At 40.4% G+C, this 22,608-nt stretch overlaps 1 protein-coding gene across 1 annotated transcript in view; it reads left to right on the top strand.

The window, feature by feature from the left end:
* Positions 1-18,357, top strand: part of ZHX1 (zinc fingers and homeoboxes 1) — a 21,805-nt gene extending 3,448 nt beyond the window's left edge. The window contains exons 2-3 of the mRNA XM_075214026.1: positions 4,020-6,852; positions 16,521-18,357. Coding sequence (XP_075070127.1) covers positions 4,210-6,849 — 2,640 coding nt within the window. The 5' untranslated portion in view covers positions 4,020-4,209 and the 3' untranslated portion in view covers positions 6,850-6,852; positions 16,521-18,357. The remainder of the gene's footprint in view (positions 1-4,019; positions 6,853-16,520) is intronic.
* Positions 18,358-22,608: the final 4,251 nt, after the last annotated feature.

Here is a 22,608-nt window from a genome sequence, read left to right as displayed (position 1 = left end):
TGGTTCTGAAACAGTTTCATTATTTTCCTTAAACCATTGTTAAGCATTACAAATGAGTCAATTAATTTACAAAAGACTCCTGAGAAATTTACGCTGTTGAATATCTGGAATCTAGGGCTAAGTAACGTTGATTATATTTTCCTATCACTGCATTGTTAAATTTAAAGTGAAATAATTGATGGCTTTTAAGAACCCAGTATTGCTACCTGCCTTAAAAAATAATGGAATTAAAGGGGTTTTTTCTATGCAAATATATCTGTTATGCCCTCTATTCCTTAGAATAGTATACATTGGAGGGTGGGGAGTTTCCTCTGGTAACTCCACCATTTGTTTTATCGAACAGTGTCTAGTGCGCTAATCGATGCTAGAACCTCAATTGCTCACTTTCAGCACTCTCCTACCCCAGGGAGACCCGAGTATTGCCGAAGGGGAGCATCAGAGGTACTAGGTATAGTTAAGCGTTGTTGCACTGCGTAATATAAAAAATAGGGGCTGTAGGGGCGGCCAGGGGTAATGCCTTCACCCAAGTACTATTCTAGGGAATGAAGGGTATTTTAAAAATAAATTGCAAGTGAAAACTCCTACGTTGTTGCATTTTAGTGTGTGTTTGTTCAAACAACCTAGTAGTAAGCAAGGTTGTCGTTGTAAAGGGGTTTGGTATAAAGAGGGGGAGCACTGTACAATAAAGTGGGAGTGTTCATCCAGATACTTGCAATCTAGTGAGGAGACTGAGGCACTTGCACAGTTTCACCCAGAGTATAGATAAAATATTTACAGGGACGGAGCGTGTGCATGTAAACAAGGTGCTTTTGTGCTATATGTCTAGCACAGTTATAGATAACCTGATACTATTCGTGTGGGCGCCTGGTGCAGCCCTCTAACCTTTAAAAGGGCCACACATTGCCCTTAATCTATAAATAGTTAAAACAGTACATTTAATCAAAGGGGCCTCTCTCTGTAATAACATATCAGAAGGCATTTGAAACAAATGTTTGTTATAGTTTGTAACATCTGACAATTAAACAGATAACATGTGCAGGTCACCCGCCTAGTGTCTCCGCCATGCAGGTCTCCCACCTACTGACCTACTTCTGGGTTTCAGCCAGAATGATGTTTAATGGCCAGAAATTTTTCTTATATAGGCAAGTTATCACTATGATGTAAGAGTGAACCTCCCTATGTCAGTCATTTGTGATGAAGTGGGTGTGACAAACCTCTTGGGTAGTAGCTGTGATAAGGGTGTGGCTGTTTGCCAGCCATCCCTAATTTCCAGGGATAGTCTAAAATTTTAGACTATCCCTCTCCCCCCCCCCCCCCCCCCCCCAAAAAAAAATGTGATCCCTAATGTCAATTGAACCTAGTGTTTTTTATTCTATTCGAAAAATGTGCGTTTTTGCCGTAACGCAAAACATGAGGCAGATAAAGTAATTTGGTTTGGATTTTTGGATTCGGGAGGAAGAGTTACTTTAGGAGTCCAAATTTTGTGGTGATTCCTTTAATAAACACCCGCGATACTTCAAATAAACTGGATAAAGAAGCAGCGATTAGTAAATTATTTAATTGAAAAATCAATATTTAATCAACTAATTGTCAGACAGTTGAGATATTTGGCAGAAATGGTTGTTTTGACATCCTCTCAACTAAAAAATTTTCTTAGAAATCTGCGATGGGTGGTGGACAACGCTGGTTGAGCTGACATGGAATGACCCAATTATTTTACATATAATGGCACATTCAGTTCGGCCACATTAGTGTAGGAATAACGTGGTGCTAATTGTATTACTGTTAACACGGAAATTTTAACCCAGATTTTTGCTCGCGGCCCCAAGGGCTACGAGCAAAAATCAGCGGTAAAATTAATGCACTAACGGCAATACTACACACTCTTACCTTAGTAACCGTAATAGTGCACAGTCTCCGTTATCCCTAGAATAACGTGGCCAAATTGAATTGGCCCCATGGAATCTTATTTTTGCTATTTTTTTTATTCTTGGCTGTGTAAGGGCATTTTAATTAAATACCCTTCAGTAGATATAAAATATTTTTCATTGTAATCATGCTCAGTATTTATATTCTTATGGGGTTCATATATTAAAGTGACCAGATTTGTTTTAAAAAAATTAAAAGCGTATGTGACCCTAGTGAAGCGGTAACATGAGACCAGAGGGGGGGACATGGTCAGTTTTTGGAGGGGTGTAAATTATGGATATAGATTACAGAAGCTATTTTTTGTAAATGAACACGTGTCATAGCTGCAACTACAAATATACACAACGTGTCTAATCAGAACATTTGCTGTCTCCTGCCAAACTGCTTCCTGACGCCGTTCCCTTCCCAATCTCTCGCCATTGTCATGGAAGTATATCTTATAAATCCTTGTAAGTGGGTAAGGGAGCATGGAGGGATGTGACAAAATGCAGTTTCTGCACCTGGAATACTGTGTACAATTCTTGAGGCCATATCATCAATAAGACAAAAACTGACAAACCATTCAGTGAAGGGCTTCTAAAATAGTGCATACACTATAAAAACTATCAAGAGAGACTACATGCTAAATATTGTACTGCTTAGAGGACAGAAGGGAGTGATAGAAACGTAAAGATATTAATAGTTCAGGATGGCTGCATTCTTTACAATAAGAATTTCTAAAATAAGGAGACACGTTTGGAGGGAAAAAGACTGAAAGGTAATATAAGAAAGAAGTTTGTTTTTTTTACCAAAAGAGTGATAGATTACTACATGAATCCGTCATCATTTGTGGTAAGGGGTCATACCCCACTCCCCCAGTTGGTAACACCATATTTGTGTCTCCCCCTTTCCTTTTAGGACATAAGCTTTCATGAGCAGGGCCCTCTTTCCTTGTGTTTTCCGTCTTATATTTCATCACCCTCTGTACCTCTTGGCCTGCTTCCTTAGCCCTGTTTTCTTAAGCTTAGGCCTACTTCCCACTGATTACTACCATCACTGTTCCTCATATAATTTGATCTACATTACTGTGTTACCTGTATTTTTATTCATTCAGTATGTCTGGTCTTTGTATTTTGTTCTTCATGTATCATGTTGTGTTATGGATCACAGAAATGTTAGTTCTGGTGTTACAGATCTTTAGATAATTGGGTGATTTTATATCTCTGCAAACAAGACTTGTAGCGTAAAATGGGCAATAACTGACCATACAAGGTATGGGCTCCGTTTCAGTTTTATCAAACTCTCTTATGAACCTTTTTTAGCACCTCCCCACTGGTCCTGTTTCATGTAAACCGATCTTCTCCAACATTATAATTACGGTTGTAGATTGTCCATGGATGGTTTACTGAACACTGTTGTCTTCACACGTTCAGTTTTTTATTTATGTTTTGGGGGGGGTTTTTTTCCCTATTTTATTACGAAGGTACTATTTTTTTCATCAGTTTGTAGAGGTAGTTGTAGAAGTGAAACTATTAAATAATTGTATTGTCGCAGCTTTTTGAATGGCACTGTCAGAATTGGTTTCCTGTTCAGCAGTGCGAATCGTAAAACAAATGTTTACTACTTAATACATCCTTTTAAAGCTCTGCAGAGAGGTCCACTGCATATTTGATTAGGTAGCTTATTTCCTTGATAAGGCCAATGCTGTTGAGACAGTAAGTGACAGTTGCTCATCACAGACTGGTACTCTATGCTGCGTTAAGCCAATGACACAGTGTAAGTGACGCTGGATATCATACACATGTATTTCTTGGGTTGTGTACAGAAACTGTACTTGAGGGTTATTTTACTTTATTTTTGGGAACAAGGTTGGCTGTATGTCTTGGGGTCTTCATTACCATGTAGGACATACAGCTATCTCGTTATGTACATGTCTAATATAACATGCAATTGGATTACTATGCAGTACACACAGGACCAGGTAAATGTCAGGAGAAATAAACTTAACAAAAATAATTCATATATTAAAACCATAATATCTGGATTTGTAAAATAAATAAATGGTAGTCCTCCTTAATAACTTATTTTTTTTGTTTGTTTTTTTTTTCCAGATATCCATCATGAACTTAACTTGATAGTTCTGCACTAGAAGCTTTACATCAAATGCTCAAGAGATTTAATATTTAAAAGCCATTTTGAACCGTCGGAGGCTGTTGCTGTCTGGTGCTATTGCAACTACAATAGTTTGTTGGGGATTTTTTTTTTTTTTTTTTTTTTTATATCATTTCATAAGGTTGCACTATGGCAAGTAAACGAAAAACAAAAACTCCTTGCATGGTGCTTGCAAGAGAGCATGACCCCGATACAGAAATGAACTCTGATGTTGAGGAAAGTTCACCACCGCTAACACCCGTGGAGAAGCCTGTACCGGAGACCACTGCACCAGAGAGCACATCCAGCGAAGACGGCGATGCACTAGAACATAACGATTCAGACAATCAGCAAAGTAAAACTGTAGAAGGTGGTTATGAATGTAAATATTGTTCGTTTCAAACTCCAGACTTAAATATGTTTACCTTTCATGTGGATTCTGAGCACCCCAATGTTGTATTAAATTCTTCCTATTTTTGTGTGGAGTGTAACTTTCTCACTAAACGGTATGATTCGCTTAATGAGCACAACATGAAGTATCATCCTGGAGAAGACAACTTTAAGTTAACCATGGTTAAGCGCAACAACCAGTCAATTTTCGAGCAAACTGTCAATGATTTAACTTTTGATGGGAGCTTTGTCCAAGAAGAAAATCAAGAACAGTCCGAGTCAAACTCACCTGGGATTTCAATCAGTAAAACCCCAATAATGAAAATAATGAAGGAGAAATCAGAGAAGAAGCGAATAACTGTATCACAAAATGCAGTTGAAGATGGAGTGGAGGAAAAAGACTTGAAAATAGAGACTGAGCCAAATGTGAAACCACAAGAAGAGCCAGAAGTCAAGCCGGCTCCAGTTGTTCCCGAACCTGTAAAAACAACAAATATTACGGTTGTGACTAGCGCCCAGGAATTGCCGTGTACGGTTACACCCGCTACTGTCCTTCAGTCTGGACTGGCACAAGTTATTACAACTGTACAGGCACAGCAAAATTGCAACATCCTTTCAAAAGTCTTAATACCCATCAATAGCATTCCCACATACAATGCTGCATTGGATAGCAATCCTCTGTTGCTAAGTAACTACAACAAGTTTCCATACCCAACTGTTTCGGAGATAACCCTTCTTGCTGTACAAACTAAATGCACAGAAGAACAAATAAAAATCTGGTTCTCCGCCCAACGGCTAAAACATGGTGTTAGCTGGACACCTGAGGAAGTAGAGGATGCGAGAAGGAAACAATTTAATGGGACGGTCCACACAGTCCCTCAGACAATAACTGTTTTTCCAGCTCACATTTCTTCAGCTGCCAACGGCTTGCCTTCCATATTACAGACGTGCCAAATAGTTGGCCAGCCTAGCCTTGTGCTCACACAAGTTACAGGAACAAACGCCTTGCCGGTAACTACTCCAATAGCGTTGACTGTTGCCGGCGTCCCAACTAACGCACATCTGCAGCTGAGTCAGCTTCCACAAACCCAAATGGTGTCGCAAACAAAGAGAGTTGCTGCTGTTCCGAGTCCACAGCTCCCCAAGCAGGAATCTACCATGATAGTCGATGCTCTTGGTATGCGTTCCAAGAAAACCAAGGAGCAGTTGACGGCTTTGAAAATGAGCTATCTGAGGAACCAGTTTCCGCACAATAGTGAAATCGAACGACTGATGAGATTAACGGGTCTGACTAAAGGAGAAATCAAAAAATGGTTTAGCGATACGCGATATAACCAAAGAAATTCCAAGGGAAGTCATGGTATCCATTTCACCAGTGACCCTAGTGGAACTATAATTATTGATTCTAGTGATGAAACAACAGAATCTCCAACATCTGTTATAACAACACCGCAGCGTAGGCAAAGTTGGAACCCTTTCCCAGATTTCACACCACAGAAATTCAAAGAAAAGACAGTGGAACAGATACAAGCTCTTGAAGGGAGTTTTCTTAAAAACATTATACCATCGGATGAGGAATTAAACAAGTTAAGGGTTCTTACCAAACTGACAAGGCGAGAAATTGATGCTTGGTTTGCAGAGAAAAGACGTTCAACTGGAGTAAAGGAGGAACCTGTAGATTTTAATGAGGGCAATGTGGAACAAGGAATAAAGGAAGACTTGGATGGAAAATCTGGGGCAGCATTGGCTGGAAAAATTGGAAAAAAGACCCCAGATCAATTACACCAACTTAAAAGTGCATTTGTCCGTACACAGTGGCCAACACCACCTGAATATGACAAACTGGCAGAGGAGACTGGTCTTGCTAGAAGCGATATTGTTGGTTGGTTTGGCGATACCAGATATGCAGCTAAAAACCATCATTTGAAGTGGTTCTACCAATACCAAGTAAACAGCAATGCCAGCCCAAACGTTAATGGGCAGAGCTTTTCACGAAAGAGGGGCAGGGGGAGGCCCAGGGGTCGAGGACGGGGGAGACCAAGAGGACGTCCAAAAGGACCACGAAGAACAAATAGTTGGGAGAGGGCACCACCACCGATAAAATATAAGACTGGGAAAGCGTTACTGAAAGACTACTATTTAATGCACAAGTTTCTCAATGAGGAGGACCTGGATGAATTGGTTGCCAAATCTCAGATGGGATATGAGCAGGTTAGGGAATGGTTTGCTGACCGTCTTCAAAGAGAGGATGCCGGTTTGGACCCTTTTGATGAAGAGGAGGAGGATGATGATCTATTGGATGATCAGGATGAAGAGGAAGAAAATGAAGAAACTGATGATAGCGATACCTGGGAACCCCCAAAACATGTTAAACGGAGACTTTCAAAAATGGAAGATTGACAGGTAAGTAAAGACCTATGAAATTATGTGCTCTTATCCTATTGACATCTACATCACTGCTTTTCCCCCCCCCCCCAGCTTTCTTTACCCCTTAACTTGATTGTTTAATATTCTTGTGCCAAGAATTTGTTTGAAGTCACTAGAAACTGCTTTAAATTAGAAGTTCCATGCAGATTGCATCACTGTCCAACTGTGACTTTTGGCTGGGTATGTCAAGTTGGGCTTTAACTTGCAGTATTATAGGCTGTAAGGTCTTATGGGAGTTTGAGCTCAATGGCGGCAAATTTGCAGCAGGTGCCTCAGTTATCCCAGGTTGGAAGTCGCTGCAGGTCATTGGTGCAAGGAACTTCACAATTCTACCTTGTCTGTGCTTGTAATGGTTACTGCCATCTTTAAAACACTTGCAGATGTGCTGGAATTGCGGACATAGGTGGTTAAGTGTCTGGACACTGCAATTGCATGTTGGTCACTGCTGGCTAAATGTTTATTTACTGCTAGGTAAATCTGCTGGCCTCTGCAATTGCATGTTGACCACTGTTAGGAATTGTTGGCCAATATCTCACACTAGTAACTTTATACCTTACAGGTTTTTGTCTAAGCTGCTGTTTTTTTTATGTTTTTTTGTCTGTTCTATAATTCTCCCAAAATCCTTCCTGCCAATCCTAGTCATGTGTGATAATTCTGTCACAATACAGCTGCTTGGGTGCAGCCTAGTGACATTGTTGAGGATATGTTATGACATCTTTGGTTGTGTGGTCAGGTCTGAAAACCCCAAAGTTTGCTTGTAGCCTGTACAGAAGGGATAGCGTATTCATTTCACTATACCAGACCGAATTTAATAAAAAAAAAAAAAAAAAAAGTTTTGTTGCGAAATTACCTTTTACACTTCAATAACAAAAGAAATATAGGAAATTGTATAGTGTGTGTACTACAAAAATAATGGTGGACTTCTGGGTTTGGAATAGGACAGCACCATATTGTTAAATACATTTATAATTTAGAGACTGCTTGGAATCTCTAATGGCTTTGACATCATCATAAAGCACCGCACTATGTTAATGTAGGGTTATTGTCACCCATAAAATAACCAAAAAGCAAACTTTAAGCATTCATTGTACAAGGCTGCTTGGATAATAATAGTTTGGGGTAAGAGTGACTGTATGCACAGTGGTACATCAGTGATTCCTGAGGAAAGAGTGGGGAGGTATAACAATGATTCCAGAGGTATGATGACCACTAATATCCTCCTTGGTGCATTCCTTCACTTAAAATGGGTATTTCTCTCCAAGCTTTCGAACCCTAGACAAACTGTTTTCCTCTTCAATCCTCCATGGCTAAGTTTAAGTACAAATTATCCCATACAGAGTATAAGGCAGCACCCGTCTTCTCCCCTACATCTTTCCCTGTCTAGTGTAGGTAGGTCAGGTAGTGTTTTTATGTTTCTATAATGCAGGACCTTCTATGTGGTCTTGGCAATGCACCATATGTGGTGTAATCTGATGACTAGGCTGGACACCCAGGGAACACCAGTCTGCTACCGATGCAAATTTCGCACCAGTTCACGAACAACCAGCTGGAGGGCACCCACTCTAGGTAAGCGCTAAGTTAGGGTTACTTTGTTGTTTATGTATTTAGATAGTAATACCATGCCCTTTCAGTAGGGCCTGTGGATGGAGAGGAGACGAGCAGAGCACAACTACGCTGTGTCTCTGGAGCCTGTAATAAACCTTTAACAATTGAATCTGAAGGCTTTTTTGTTTTTGTTTTTTTTGTTCAGTGTGTAGTTCTCAAGCCAAAGGAAAAAAGTCAGCCCCTTGAACATTGTTAAGGCAGTGTTGGCTAACCTGTGACACTCCAGGTGTTGTGAAACTACAAGTCCCAGCATGCTTTGCCAATATATAGCGGCTTATTACTGGAAGGGTATGCTTGAACCTGTAGTTTCACAACACCTGGAGTGTCACAGGTTAGCCAACACTGGTTTAAGGAAACGTGCAGCCTGGATGGAAGGCATCTTTTGTAACGAAGGAAGATCTTTTAAAAAAGGTATAATGGGCAAGGCCCCAAACAAGCATGGATTTGGAGGATAGATGCTCTCAGCCGCCATGGAATTCTTCAGGAAATTTAGAAGAAGCCTCTAGTTATGAATCTGGGAAAATCAAAGAAACACCTAGGATGTTTAATATAGATGAGATTTGTAAATCCCTTTCATCTGAAATGTAGAGTTTTTCCAGTTCATCAAATTGTGAAAGAACTAATTCATAAGGAATGGGCACAGGTGGCAAAGCGTCAGTCTAACTTGGAGATTAAAATGTATGTATCCATCCAAAGTTGGATGGACCGATGCCTAGTATGCCAGCTAGAACTAATATCCCTCTTGAAGAAAGTGATCGGGTTTCTGAGGCATATTTCACCTGGGACCATAGAAATCAGGTGTGACCAGACTGTGCGTAGAAACAATATATACAGATGTACAAGAGAAAGTGAGCAAACAATATATGTTGAGGAGCATTGAAGTTATGCTGAGAGGCATATAGCATTTTTATGTGAAGAATCTTGGACATCATTGCTTTTTCAGCAAGGTCAACGGCATCAGTAGTGACATCTAGAAGGGACTTCTGGTTGCGACCTTGGGCAGCAAACGCAACAAAAAATAGTTTAGCCTATTTGAAGGGTCCCTCCCTGCTTTTCATGAACACCACAATACAGAAATCTTCTGGTGGTAAATCTAACCACTTGCCACAGAATAGAAGGTCAAAATACCTTTACTTTCCTCGACTCATCAACATTTCAAAGCAGTGAGAATTTCCAGGCCAGGAAGACAATACACCATGCAGAATATTCCTGCTACATTAAAACAGTCCTTTAGGGCATTCAGACAAAGAGGGGAGGGTAAATCAAGGGCTCCACAATGACTACAGCCGGGATCAGTCCTCCATAACACTAGTAGGAGGCAGAATTGCACAGTATGCAAAGATATGGACCCACTCAATCACAGACCAATGGGCTTTGGACCCTTGTAAGAAATGAATTCCCGATTAATTTTATCAGTATCCCAGTGGGAGCTTCTTTGTACAATCCATGACTTTGTCAACTCTAATACAGTTGGAAGCCTTACATAAGTCTGCAAACCTTGAAAAAGTCAAGCAATTTATCTTGACTTCACTCTTTTAGATTTGAAGAGGCTCAACAAGTTTGTCCGTACCAGGCACTTTAGCATGGAATTACGAAGGGGATTTTCTCACATTCATGGATCCTCAGGATTAATATTTTCATTTACCCTCTGTAGTTCATCACATGAAATTCCTCATGTTCTGGATCGTGGGTTCGCACTTTCAGTTCACCAGCCTGCCATTCGACCAGCCGACATCTCCAAGAACATTTTCCACAGTGCTAATTGCCCTGGTGACGTACCTAAGGAAGCAAGGGGTCATTATATGTCCCTATTTAGGTGACCACCTTCTGGTGGGGAATATAGTTAAGGAAGAGTCTTCAGTTGTTGGGAATGTTTTCCTCCACCATAGGGATGATGTCTCATGCTAAGCCTTCATCTGGAACCTCAAACTCGGAGGGTTCACAAGAAAAGTTCTCTGAATTGTGCCATCACACTGTCAATAACCACAAGGAAGTTTCTCAGCTGTTGGCAAAGGCCAAAATGAAAGACAAGGAGTAGATATGACAGACTCCAGTGTTGCCCATTTTCTGAAACCGATATCACAAAGCGCATGGTCACAAAGAAAGAAAGAACAATTCAATAAAGTATTACAGAGTTGGTGAGACATGTATCGTGTGCCTCGAAGTTCAGTTCAACTGCAGCAACTATTCCAGATTCTTGACTTCCTTCAGGATGGTTTCAAAACAGATCTTGCCTTATCTACACTCAAGGTACAAGTATCCGCACTGAGTGTCTTCTTAAATACCAAATAAGCTTCTGAAGAATTGATTATTCGTTTTTACCAAGTCGTAAAGAGGATACATCTTCCCTTTAGGTCCTTTGTGGCTCCATAGAACCTTGGATTAGCGCCCAACGCTCTGGAATTGGGCGTAAGGTGCCAGAGATACTGAGCCCACTCAACACAGGCATATATTAGTAATGTCTTGAGGCTCAGGCTTCAATGACAGAACCTTGCAGAGCCGCTGGATGGACATCTATCAACACCTTTGATAGTCTTTATCTGGATCTCTTCTCTATTGACTCTCAGTTTGGGAAACATGTTTTCTATACAACCATTGAATAAATTCTTGAGTATGCAACATTTTATTGCTGATATGTTCTTTTGTGGCCCTTCCTACTGTATTGCTTGGGCACATCCCATTGTAATGGCTGCCATGGAGGATTAAAGAGAAAAAATGTGGGTTATGGTTACTGTTGTTTAATTTTCCTCTAAAAACTTCACCGCAGCCCATGTTTATATTTGTATGTTTCTCAGAAGAAAGCTGGGTAAGTCAGTCAAAGAAGTAGGGCAAGAGGAGGAGCTGTCTTATGTAATGTATGGGGGTGTTTTCACTTAACCTGTGTCTCCCTAAATTGGGAAGGGAGCCTACTCATTGTAATGGCAGCCATGGCGTATTTTGAGGAAAAGGGATTAACAATAACCATAAGTAGCATTTTCATCAACATAGCTTTAACTGGAAATGTGAACTTGCGTTAATCACAGCAAACTTGGAATTATTTACAGCATTACCAAAAGCTCATTCTATTTTTTTTACATTTTAGGGTTTTGGTTTTTTTTGTAAATTGAGAAAGAAAGCAAAAAGTAGATGGCATAAGGACCAATAATGCTAATGTTAGAAACCTAAGCAGAGTGAATCCTAGTTGCTTCTACTAACACTCTTTAAATATCCCTCTTTATATAAAATGTGAAATTTTAAATCCTTTATTACTTTTTCCATAAGCGTCAAATGTAAATTCCAGCAACCACTTAAAGAAGGGATTTGTCCACTCAGTATGACATTTTATTTTGTTGTTTATTTTTAGCACACTTTTAACCAGTAGAAACTCAGTGGGCCTATGTTTGGAGCCCACAAATTTAGCCCTGCTGGTTTCACCACATCCCCTCAAATATCCCCTCCCCATCCATAACGCCTCGTCCCGAATGCCGTGGCAAGGTTGAAGCTTCCTCTCTTGCTGCTCCGCACCAACATAACACTCTGCTGATCTTAGCACTGGCTCCCCCATATCTTCCACAACCAAATTCAAATTACTGACCTACAAAGCCCTCAACACCACCCTTTCATACGGCTCGAAATACCCTCCCTCATGTCTTTTTAGCTTTACCACTGTCCTGCATTTCTCCTTCTCTGTAATAACTACCTCTCGTGCCTTATCTATGAAATTCACTCTGGGCAAAAGGCCACACAGTAACGATCCCCTGCTGGGCCTTTGGCCAGAGCAGGCATGACATTTCCATCACAAAAATTTGTTAGCACTTCCTGCTATCGGACTCCCTTGCACATATGCCTAATTGGAGGTTTCCACTAGCAACCTTATCCTAAACAATGACACTTCCATACTAAATACATCCCAATACACACAAGACCTCCATCCACAAAGGCCTATTGTATCAGATATATGCATCAGAAATAAGACATGTCCTTTAGTAAGGTGAAAACAGGAAAAAACTGTTTCTACCCTGGTCTCAGAAATAACAATTTCCTATCTCAGAATATATACAATATTAAAAATAAGTGCATTGGCAATTTATATAAATCAGCGCCCTGCGCTATTTCCCTTAAATAATTTGATACCATAAGTTATTTGAGTGATCCAGTCACACCTTTGTTTTCACATTGATATGTTGGATCATGCGTTCCAGCATTCTAAACTTCATTATGCAATAACTATTTTCATACTGGTTGAAACAGCAATTATGTGTTTGTCCAGCAGGTGTCCTCCTTCCTCTGTGTAGTGTGGGAATTCCATGTAATTTACCAAATAACTGGTAGAAATATATTGTATTGCAGAATAGGATTAGTTCTACCGACCTTGTCAAGTAATATATTATTTATTTTTGTTGGTAATTCTATACAGATTCCATGTGTGCTTTGCAGACACAGTAGGACTCCTAAGCTGAAAAATGCAGCTTTAAAGTTTTCGATTGTTTTGTAATGCCATGCATTCTTTTTTTCATTTTGTATAATGTGTTTTGTTTAAAGCAGTAGGCTATTTTAAAATAAAAAAAGTGAAAAGTTTAAATGAATGAACTGGGTGATGGTGGTAGGCATATGAAGTATATGGTTGGTTGGTTTTCCCCACTATGTGCAATTCCAAGTTCTGCTTCTTGTTTTGCAAGTGGTTGCTCAGAGCATTTGCACAGGTAAATTTCAAAAACCAGGAGGTAGGCATGCACCTTATGTATGCGGTAAGCAGTGATTTATAGATGCCTTTGCATATAATTAAATGCACTGTGTCCGCATAGTCTTATGGCTCATAAATGAGCCTTATTATGTTTATATTCTAGTGGTGCACATGCAGGGTTAGTCAGTGCTGGTGATGGCTCCAATCTGAAATGTTACATTGATGTACATAATGGATAACTGAGAATTCTAAGTATCATATTTGCTGTGTATATGGTCTTGCTGCATGGAAGACTGATAGGTTCTTGGCTGTGGCAACATGTACCTGTAAAATGTTGACATAAGGGTAATGTTAGTATCCAGTTTCCTGGTTGGAAGAAATGAGCACTATTGAGTCACAATCTCTTCTGATATCTAGTTTTGGATTGTTCCACATCTCTCCTACAACAAAAACAAGCGCTTACATTCTCACAAAGCATAGTGGCATGAAGTGTGAGCCATCCAGCAAGATCCTGACAAGTTTAGATATGTATATATTTGGTTCACAGCTCCTGCGTTTGCATAACTTCTTTTTTTCTAAGTTTCTTAAAGGGATTGCAAGCCATTCTTTAGAAGTGCTTTCATTCAATTGTAATGAGCCGGCTCTGGGGTATCTCCTGGTAGATGGCCCTCTATCCTCTAGTAAACCTGATCTTTCAATGATTTGGCCCCTCGGCCGTGTATCCTCTCCTTCTCCCTATTCCCACTTCCTCCAACACCCTATGAGACCAATGTGGTTTTTGTATTTTATTTATTGAACTTGTCAATGCATTATTCAGTTTCCACTACTTGTAACACTGATTTTTGGAGACAGTAATAATTAACAGAGTGTAGATCAGACAATTGGGTTTTTAGGGTTGCACTGCAAATAGCTTGTCATTAAGTAATACTATGGTTCTGGGTTTTTTTTTTTCTTTCCGATTGTACAAACTTATTGAAAAAGTTACTGCCGCAATGCAGATAACATTGAACAAACAAGTAAATAGCTACAATGAGAAATAAGAGAAACATGTCGGCAACAGAAATGTGCACTATTAACACTTAAATAATGTACATGGGGTGGGGCCTTTTTTTTTTTAACGATGTGGGGAAAGAAGAGTGAGGGTGGGTAGATTCCCTGTCCCAGTTTTGATGGGTAGACTGAGTTTTGGTTCACTAAGTCAGAGGTTAAGTTGAGCTTTTTGAGGAACAAATCAGAAACATTTGTTTGTAATGGGTTAATTAAAAGTATAAGTGGACGTTAAAATGAGCATCCCAATTATTTATTTATAAGGCACCACAGGTTCCGTAGCAGCGGATACAGAAGCAGGTAACAGATGAGGTAATACACATAAGTAGCACAGATAAGTGTGAGTAATGCTATGGGGACTCAGAGTACAGCAGAAGACGGGACGTACGAGGGAGTCAGACAGTAGACAGATGTGGGACAATAGGAAGAGAGGATCAGTGGTGAGACAGTAGGACCAACTGGGAGAAAATGGAGATGGCAGGCGAGGAAGAGGAGGTGATGGTTCGGAGGAGGTGGTAGATTTAAGCGAGCTTGAAAAGGTGAGTTTTGAGTAACCGTTTGAAGGACTGAAGGTTGAGTCAGAAGCAGACACTGCTAAATAGCGACCAGGGTGGTGGAAGGCTGAGCAGGAGAGAGCTGAGCAGGAGAGAATGATCAACGCTGTCGAAAGCAGCAGAGGTTGAGGAGTATGAGAAGGGAGAAGTGACCTTTGAACTTAGCTGAGAGTCATTTGTTACTTTAGTGAGGGCAGTTTCAGTTGAGTGAAGGGGACGGAAGCCAGACTTGAGTGCTACAGAAAGAGTGGGAAGAGAGAAAGTGGGTCAGACGATTGAAGACAAGTTGTTCGAAAATTTTAGAAGCAAAGGGATGGGGCGATAGTTGGGAGAGAGAGGATGGGTCAAGGGAGGGTTTTTTTGAGAATAAGGGAGATGAGAGCATGCTTGAAGGCCGAGGGAAAGATACCAGTGGGGGGGGAGAGGTTAAAGAGGTGAGCAAGGTGAAGAGAGGGAGCGGAAAAACTTGGAGGGAGAGAGGACAGGTTGTAGAAGAGGAGGAGAAGAGAGGATCTCGGGCACAGTTACAGGAGGGTAGGAGCCAAGGGTGACAGAGTGATAGAGGGGACCGGTGAGGTAAGTCTGATGAGAATAGATATCATTGTGAATAATCAATTTAGTTTTTGAAGTGGGTGGCAAAGTCAAGAGCGGTGATGGACGAGGGGGGGGGAGGACACGATAGAGAATTAATGGTAGCAAAGAGGCATTGGGGTTTATTGGACAGGGAGGAGATGAGGGATGTGAAATAGGTTTGTTTGGCAAGAGAGAGGAAAGAATAGTAGGAGGAAAGGATGAATTTAAAGTGGACGAATGGAGCAGGATTTCCTCTATTGACGTTCAGAGGGACAAGAACACTTTTGGAGGGGATGAGTAAGCTTGGAGTGCCACGGTTGGGGTTTGGATTGGCGAGGACCAACGGGGCATGGCTGGGGCTGCAGTATCAAGGGCAACAGAGGGGGGCAAAAATAAATTACCTAATTAGTTTGTTTTCATGTCTGAGGGATAGGGAAGGGGAGTAAAAGAAAAAAAACTTTGGGGAGAGAAGGGTATATACCTATTTGAGAGATGGAGAAAATTCAGTTTTTGCTTGCAATCCAAAAGCCTTTCAGCTCAGGACCCTTGCACCAAATACGTAGGAAAGATCCCAGCAGGTATTTGGGGGGGGTGGGGGGGGACATAATTTGTAAGTTGTTGTTGTTTTTTGTTTTGTGTTTTGTTTTTTTTGTTTTTTCTTCCTTTAATTAAAGAGCACCCTGTTCTTAAGTACTGTAGCATCCAATTAGATGCCAGTTTTTGCTTAATAAACACTATTAATCATTACTAATTTGCTTGTGCTGCTAATTTTTATTATGGCAGCAGATCCTAGTAAGTAATTCTCAGTCCAGTGTTTAAGTTTCGGGTCGTACAAATTAGTTTTCTTCCTCTTCAAATTGTCTGTAATGCTCAGTATACAGAGGTGGTCACATATATACTGGATGACAGTACTAGGTTATGGGCATATTCAGGGAATATATATAATGGTTAAGAATTGATGTCAAAAATAAAGTTTGCTGGACCTTCTGTGAAGTGTAACATTCAGCGGAGACCACGGCACTTTTAAGCTACTACATATATTTTTTTTAAATAGCCTCTGCCTGGGGGGCATAGGAGGGTGCGTATTATCTTTCTGTATTTCAAAGATAATGTGAATGTTAATCCCTAAATGAAAGACTAGAGCCCTGCCTAGATTGTAGAATGTTATAAAAACCTGTTATAACAAGTCTTTCTGCTTTTAGGAAGGCAAATGAGTTTTAGAGGAAAAAGATGGCGGTGTCCAGTTTACTGTGAAATGCATGGAGATCCCCTGGAAAGATCACACAGAGTGTCGGAGCGGGAAGAGCTCCCCCAGTGGTGGGGTGGAAGATCTGCATGCTGTGCCAAAGTAGCCGCACTTGCAGACGGAGGACTTTGCTGTAAATACGATTACAATGATGTGGGCAGCACATAACTTGTACAATTCAGATTTTAATACATTTTTACTGACTTAAGTATTTTAGTTTTTTTGTTTGTGGATCTTATTTGTGTGGGAGAGGGCGGGTTGGAATAGCAGACAACACAGTGACCACTAGTTTGATTTCTTGTATGTTTGTTACATTTTCGTCCAGCATTACTCTGTAAGATAAAATTAGACTTCGCTGGCCTTGTCCTTTAACACGTAATAAGCTTTTAGCTTGGAGCGACCAAACCTTTTGCCTAATGAGAGATCTACACCGCATTAAGTATCGCTCATTGGTTATTGTGTGCAGCTTTACATTACATTAACACTTTTTTTTTTCTCTTTTTAAATATCATACTGTTCACCTTACTATGTTTACCATCACAAAAGTGGTTCAAATGCGCTTCAGAAATTTTTTTTTTATTTTTTTTTAGGTGAGAAATGATTTCCCTCTATTCTCCTGTGTATTTAATTGCGACCTGTGGGGGTTGTTATTGTTTGCAGGAAATTCTATTTCTTGTTTTTGTGTGAGATTTTCTAAATCTGCTCAGCAATTCAGAGTGGCAGAAAGTTAAGGTTGCAGCCAACAAAGCCGTATCTTACACGTATGAATATTCAGCTTTGTACTTAATTTTGTCTTGTACGGTTAAAACTAAAACGTGTTTTTTTGCACAACTCCTAGACCCATTGCTAGACCTTTGTTTTGTTTTTTTCAATTCATTTATTTTGGCTCCAAAAAAAATGTTACAATGTGTGCACAGTAGTTTTGTGGATTTTTCTTTGCAATGTCGAATAACACTAGGTATAGATCTGTTGTATATCTTGATTTGCATCGTTATAAGTTCTGACTCCTCAGAAAATCTGACTCCTCTTCTGCTCCAAGATAATGTCATCAGAACTTATTTCTCTATGGTTTTGGATCAATTACTGCTAATTTAGTTTTCAATAAACGCAATAGATCACGGGTTCAAAAGCAAGTTCAGTTTAAGAAGTAAGTTTGTTCTCTACGAGAAGATATTTCCAAGTTTGTGGCTATTAAACTTTTTTTTTTTAGTGCCTTCTCTAAAATTGAATATTTTAGCAGAAAGCCATGAAACGGTCAGTGTAGATCTGCCTGCTTTCCCCCTGTTGGATAGCTGTGCTTGCGAGAGACACTGATCTGCATTTCAAATAATGTGCTTAATAACTCCTAAACACACCGTGCCATGTTATTTATTATGTCCTGGGCAATTGTTTCCCAATTCCGCCCAATTTCATGGTAAAATAGTAATAATTTCATTATCCTGTAGAATATTACAGCTCGAGGTAGCAAATATCAACGGTACTTTTCCTGCTTTTTGTACTTTGAACCACTCTTTCCGCTTTCTTAGAGCCTTTGATAATTATCATTTTAGCATGCTGGTGTTTCATAATACATATTGTACTGATTTGCAGAGGAAGAATGGTTTCTTTGGTTTATTTAAAAATCATGCAACTGTATCGCAAAACTGTATTTAATTGGAAGCCCTGTAGTGATGTCCTATTTGTTTGTTTTTCTATATTTTTCTTTGTATTGTTTTCCCACAATTTCAAAGCCATTTCATTGTGTTTGTCACAATTTTCTTCAGAGAAGAAATAAACAATTATACTTTGTTTAATGTTGGGCCCAGATGCTGTTTATTTGCTTCAGATTAATTCTTTATGTGAACTTTGGATAAAAGGTCTGTGCTATGAAAAGCACATACATCCTGCTAATATTCCTGTAAGTGTAAGAACTTATCTGAATGTTACAGGGTGTCTGTAAGGGGAATCGGGGTGAAACGTCATTATTATTTCTATGACTTGACCCACTTTAGTGGCAGAATTCCAAGAGCGTATTAAGGACTATTGTGCATTCTGCTGCCAGCTGTCCTATTCTTTCTTACCGGGAGCATTTTTTCCATTTGTTTCGCTGCTTCCTGGATGTTGTAAAGGGAATACACAACCGGAATCGCTCATGTGACACGCAAGGTACTTTCTTGGGCAGACGATCACCGGGACTATTTGATATTGAATGATGTGTAAAAATGACCATATGGCACCTCTAATATTTAGAAATGAGTCTTATTTAGAGCGGTCATCGGTATAACTGGCACCACTCAATGTATGCCCCGAACAGCAACTAACGCATTGTGACACGCGAATCTCTGCTGTTTTGGGAACAAAATAGACGAGATTCGTCTTGTTGAAGACGAGATTGTTGAAGGGAAAATGTAATGTATTGATGAGCGCTCTATTTTTATTTTTTTGTAAATGTTCCCTACGTATGCCTGTATAATGCACGTGGTATTGTATTGATGTGCCTTCTCTTGTTTAGCTTGGTTCCATCCTGTGACACAGACAGATGGATACTGCACCTGCAGAGAGTCAGGTATTCTGAGCAGAGAATAAGGAATCCGAAAGACCGACCAGGAATCTGGGAGTGGGAGATGTTAAACTTCTTATTGTAAGGTTTTGGTGGCTTACAAAAGGGTTTTTGTTTTGTAAATGAGAATGCAACCCCTTCCTCTCTGTACACCACCTCCACTTACTCTGCTATGCAGTTATGTAATTTCGTTTGTCATTTTGACCTGGAAAGAAATTGAGAAAATATGTTTAAAGCCTCTTTACACTAAGGGCCAAGTGTCGTGCAATAGGTTAAGCATGACGGAAACTCTGTGGAGTAAATACATTGCGTACATGACCTTTGTGTAATATAGGTTATACCACATGTCCTACATACACATTTCCTGGTGACTCAAAATATTGACCCCATCCTCTTGTACTTAGATCAGAATGCAGGACAATTCATAATGTGCTATTGACACGCTCGTAATGCTCTAAGCTGGCCACCATTCATTGCATTAATAGATAGGACTCGCTCTAAACTTGTACCAGTTCAAACACTGTACACTGACTTCTTACTGAATTACTGCGCGTTCTAGCTCTGTAAAGATATCAATGATTCTAATCAGGGCAGGGTGATGAAACTTTATTTACTAGTCAAATTCATCGAGAGTCTCTGCAATATAAGCAGTAGGAGAGGGAACGCTTGCCCTGTAATGCCTTCGTACCAATTGCTATTAGGTTTACTTTCATGATGGCTTTAAGGAGAACGTAGTGGTGTTAAACATTAACCTGGAGGAAACAATTACAAATTTAAAGCCTGCCTGTTCAGTGATGTCACTAGTTCCTAGTGAATTGATAGGCTGCTCATGAATGTTTAACCCACGACATTCCTGCTGCCATATGGGGTATACTTTTAAGTAGCCCTTTTAACTTTGAAACCTTGATTATCCTATATTTGTAAGTTAAGTTTTATTATATTTTCCTTTTGAAACTGGGATTCTCATCCCTCTCCTCTTGTAACCCTAAGAATAAATCTGTACATATCTCGTACTTTAGCCATGAGCACATGGGAGTTTTAGCATTTTTTTGGCAAACTGCTAATGCTGCTCTCCATCCTGGTGAAAATGCCTGAAAATAGACCCCAGTGTAGACAGAAAGCACATCCAGAATAACAAATAACCAGATCTCTCTAGTTTTACCACCTACTGGTATGACCAGATTTTGCGATCATAACAAAAGAAACTATTTTGCTTTAACCTTTATGTTGTAGAGTTGTGTGTTTTTAATATCCACTTACAATCCCCTTAGTATATAAGTACAAAAGGGTCAAGGCACAATCAAAACCCTCTTAGGTGCTATGCACCTCAATTATTGGAAAAAAGTGCATACGTTTATTGATGGCGTTTGCAGAGAAGTAAGTTTGCTTTGGCCGATTGTGATTAATCACTTTATTCCCCCCCACCCAGCCAACTCTTCCAAATTATGCAGAGCGTCTAGTTTTGAGGAGCACAGCAAAAATAGAGCTAGATTGTTAAAAATCGGAAGAGGGGGGGGGGTATTTGTTTACATTTTTTTGGGACATATTTTGCAAAGGTGTTCTGCACTGTACTGAGTAAATCACGTCCGCAGTGTGTTATTTGCAAACAAAACATTGGTGCAGATGCAATAAATCGGGTTCCTTTTATAATTGTAAAAATAAATTTAATCAACCTGTTTTGTGCATTTAAAATTGGTCCATATTTAGGTATTTGGGAAGGGGGGAGGGAGGGGGGGGCAAGTGCTGTTAAATGTGGAAGAGAGGTTGCATTTGGTTTTTACTTATGTTTGATAAATGTTGCCTGCACGTTTCTGCTTTTAAAGATCATTGCCCTTAAGCAATCTTGGTGCTAAAATAGCCCCCGTTAGACCTGGCTGTTAATTGTATTCAGCCCATGTCTGACGAGATGGAAAGAAAGCTGAGAACGCGTCAGTTTTCCAATGTAACGGCACTGAAGGCCAAATGCTTTCTGAACCCAGCCAGAGCTTGGTGAAGTTGTTGGTTTTGACAAAACACCAGTTCGCTTTAGCATTCGACAGTTGCCAGGCCCTGAGGATTTTGTGCACAAAATTTCAGCAAACTATGATTAAGAATGTTGGCCCATGATTTATTGTAATTGCATCTATCCCTACATTGGCCGTCTGAAACATTTTAAAAGTGTGTAGTTTAATTTTGTGTGTGCGCAGTTCTGCACAGTACTTCTCAGAGCTCTTTATTACACTTGTAGATGAGTTTCTCTAAAGCGAAACTGGGAATCCAGTGAACACTTTGTCCTTTCGAAATCAATGCACATGGCCCTTGCACAGAATGGAACATTGTGCTGTGCATCAGAACCGTAACTAAACATTAGGCCTGTCTCCATTCTGCTGTACTGGGAAGTAGTTTGATTCTGGCACTCTGATATCTGTGTGTCATGAAATCTGATTGGACAATTATCATTTTGTTTGTTTAATTGTAAAATAGGTTTCTTTTCATGTTTATTCGCCTCCTTCCTCATTGTGTCAGACTTAAAATTGTCTTGATAATAATCGGGCGGGCTGGTGAATGTTAGCCAGGGGGCAGGCGCATAGCCCATCTTTGAAAGGTCATTTTGGGTATAGAACACGCTGATTTATCAATGGGTGAAAACCCTTTTACTGGAAAATGGGTGCTTATGCCAACTAAAGGGCTAGTTTTATTTTATTTATTTTTTTGCTATAGATAGATATATATAATCATGTAGTGAGGCGGTACTGCCTGCTCTGTTAACATCATTAGATATTGTTATAAGAACAAAAGCATTTTCAAGTAAGTTATTCTTGGAATAAAGCATTTTTCTCTATTGCAGTACTGTTATTTTTATTGATTTATTAAAACAAAAAAAAAGATACTTGTTAATTATAAGGGTGCCACTGTAGCACAGAATCACACAGGAACAATGGGATTCTATAATCTGCCAGGCTCAGCTCCACCTATCACCGAGCCGCGGTGTGTAACGTGGGGAATGTTTTCACCGGTGACTCCTGCAAGGTTTAGTGTTTGTGTAGCCTGGATTATTGTAACATTCTCCTCTCTGGCATTTCCACCATCTCTCCTTCAATCTGCTGCTCGGTTCGTTTTCTTCTCTTGCTCCTCTGCTGCCGCACCGCCCTGTCGGCTGCCGCACCGCCCTGTCGGCTGCCGCACCGCCCTGCCGGCTGCCGCACCGCCCTGCCGGCTGCCGCACCGCCCTGCCAGCTGCCGCACCGCCCTGCCAGCTGCCGCACCGCCCTGCCAGCTGCCGCACCGCCCTGCCAGCTGCCGCACCGCCCTGAATTCTGAAGGGAGCTGGGGGGGGGGGGCAAACTCCTTACTCTTACCTTCAAAGCCCTCAACCACTACTCTCCTCCCTCCATGCCCACCCTCATTTCTACCCGTCCTCCCTCCAACCCCGCTCTGCCAATGACCACCACCACTTCACCTCCCTGATTACTTCTTACTCCCCGCCTTAAGGAGTTCTCCTGTGATGCTCCCAATCTCGGGATCG

Source organism: Mixophyes fleayi, chromosome 5, assembly GCF_038048845.1.
Source record: "Mixophyes fleayi isolate aMixFle1 chromosome 5, aMixFle1.hap1, whole genome shotgun sequence".
NCBI lineage: Eukaryota > Metazoa > Chordata > Amphibia > Anura > Limnodynastidae > Mixophyes > Mixophyes fleayi.
The sequence above is the reverse complement of the archived record's forward strand: the minus strand, read 5'-3'. Positions and strand labels throughout refer to the sequence as shown.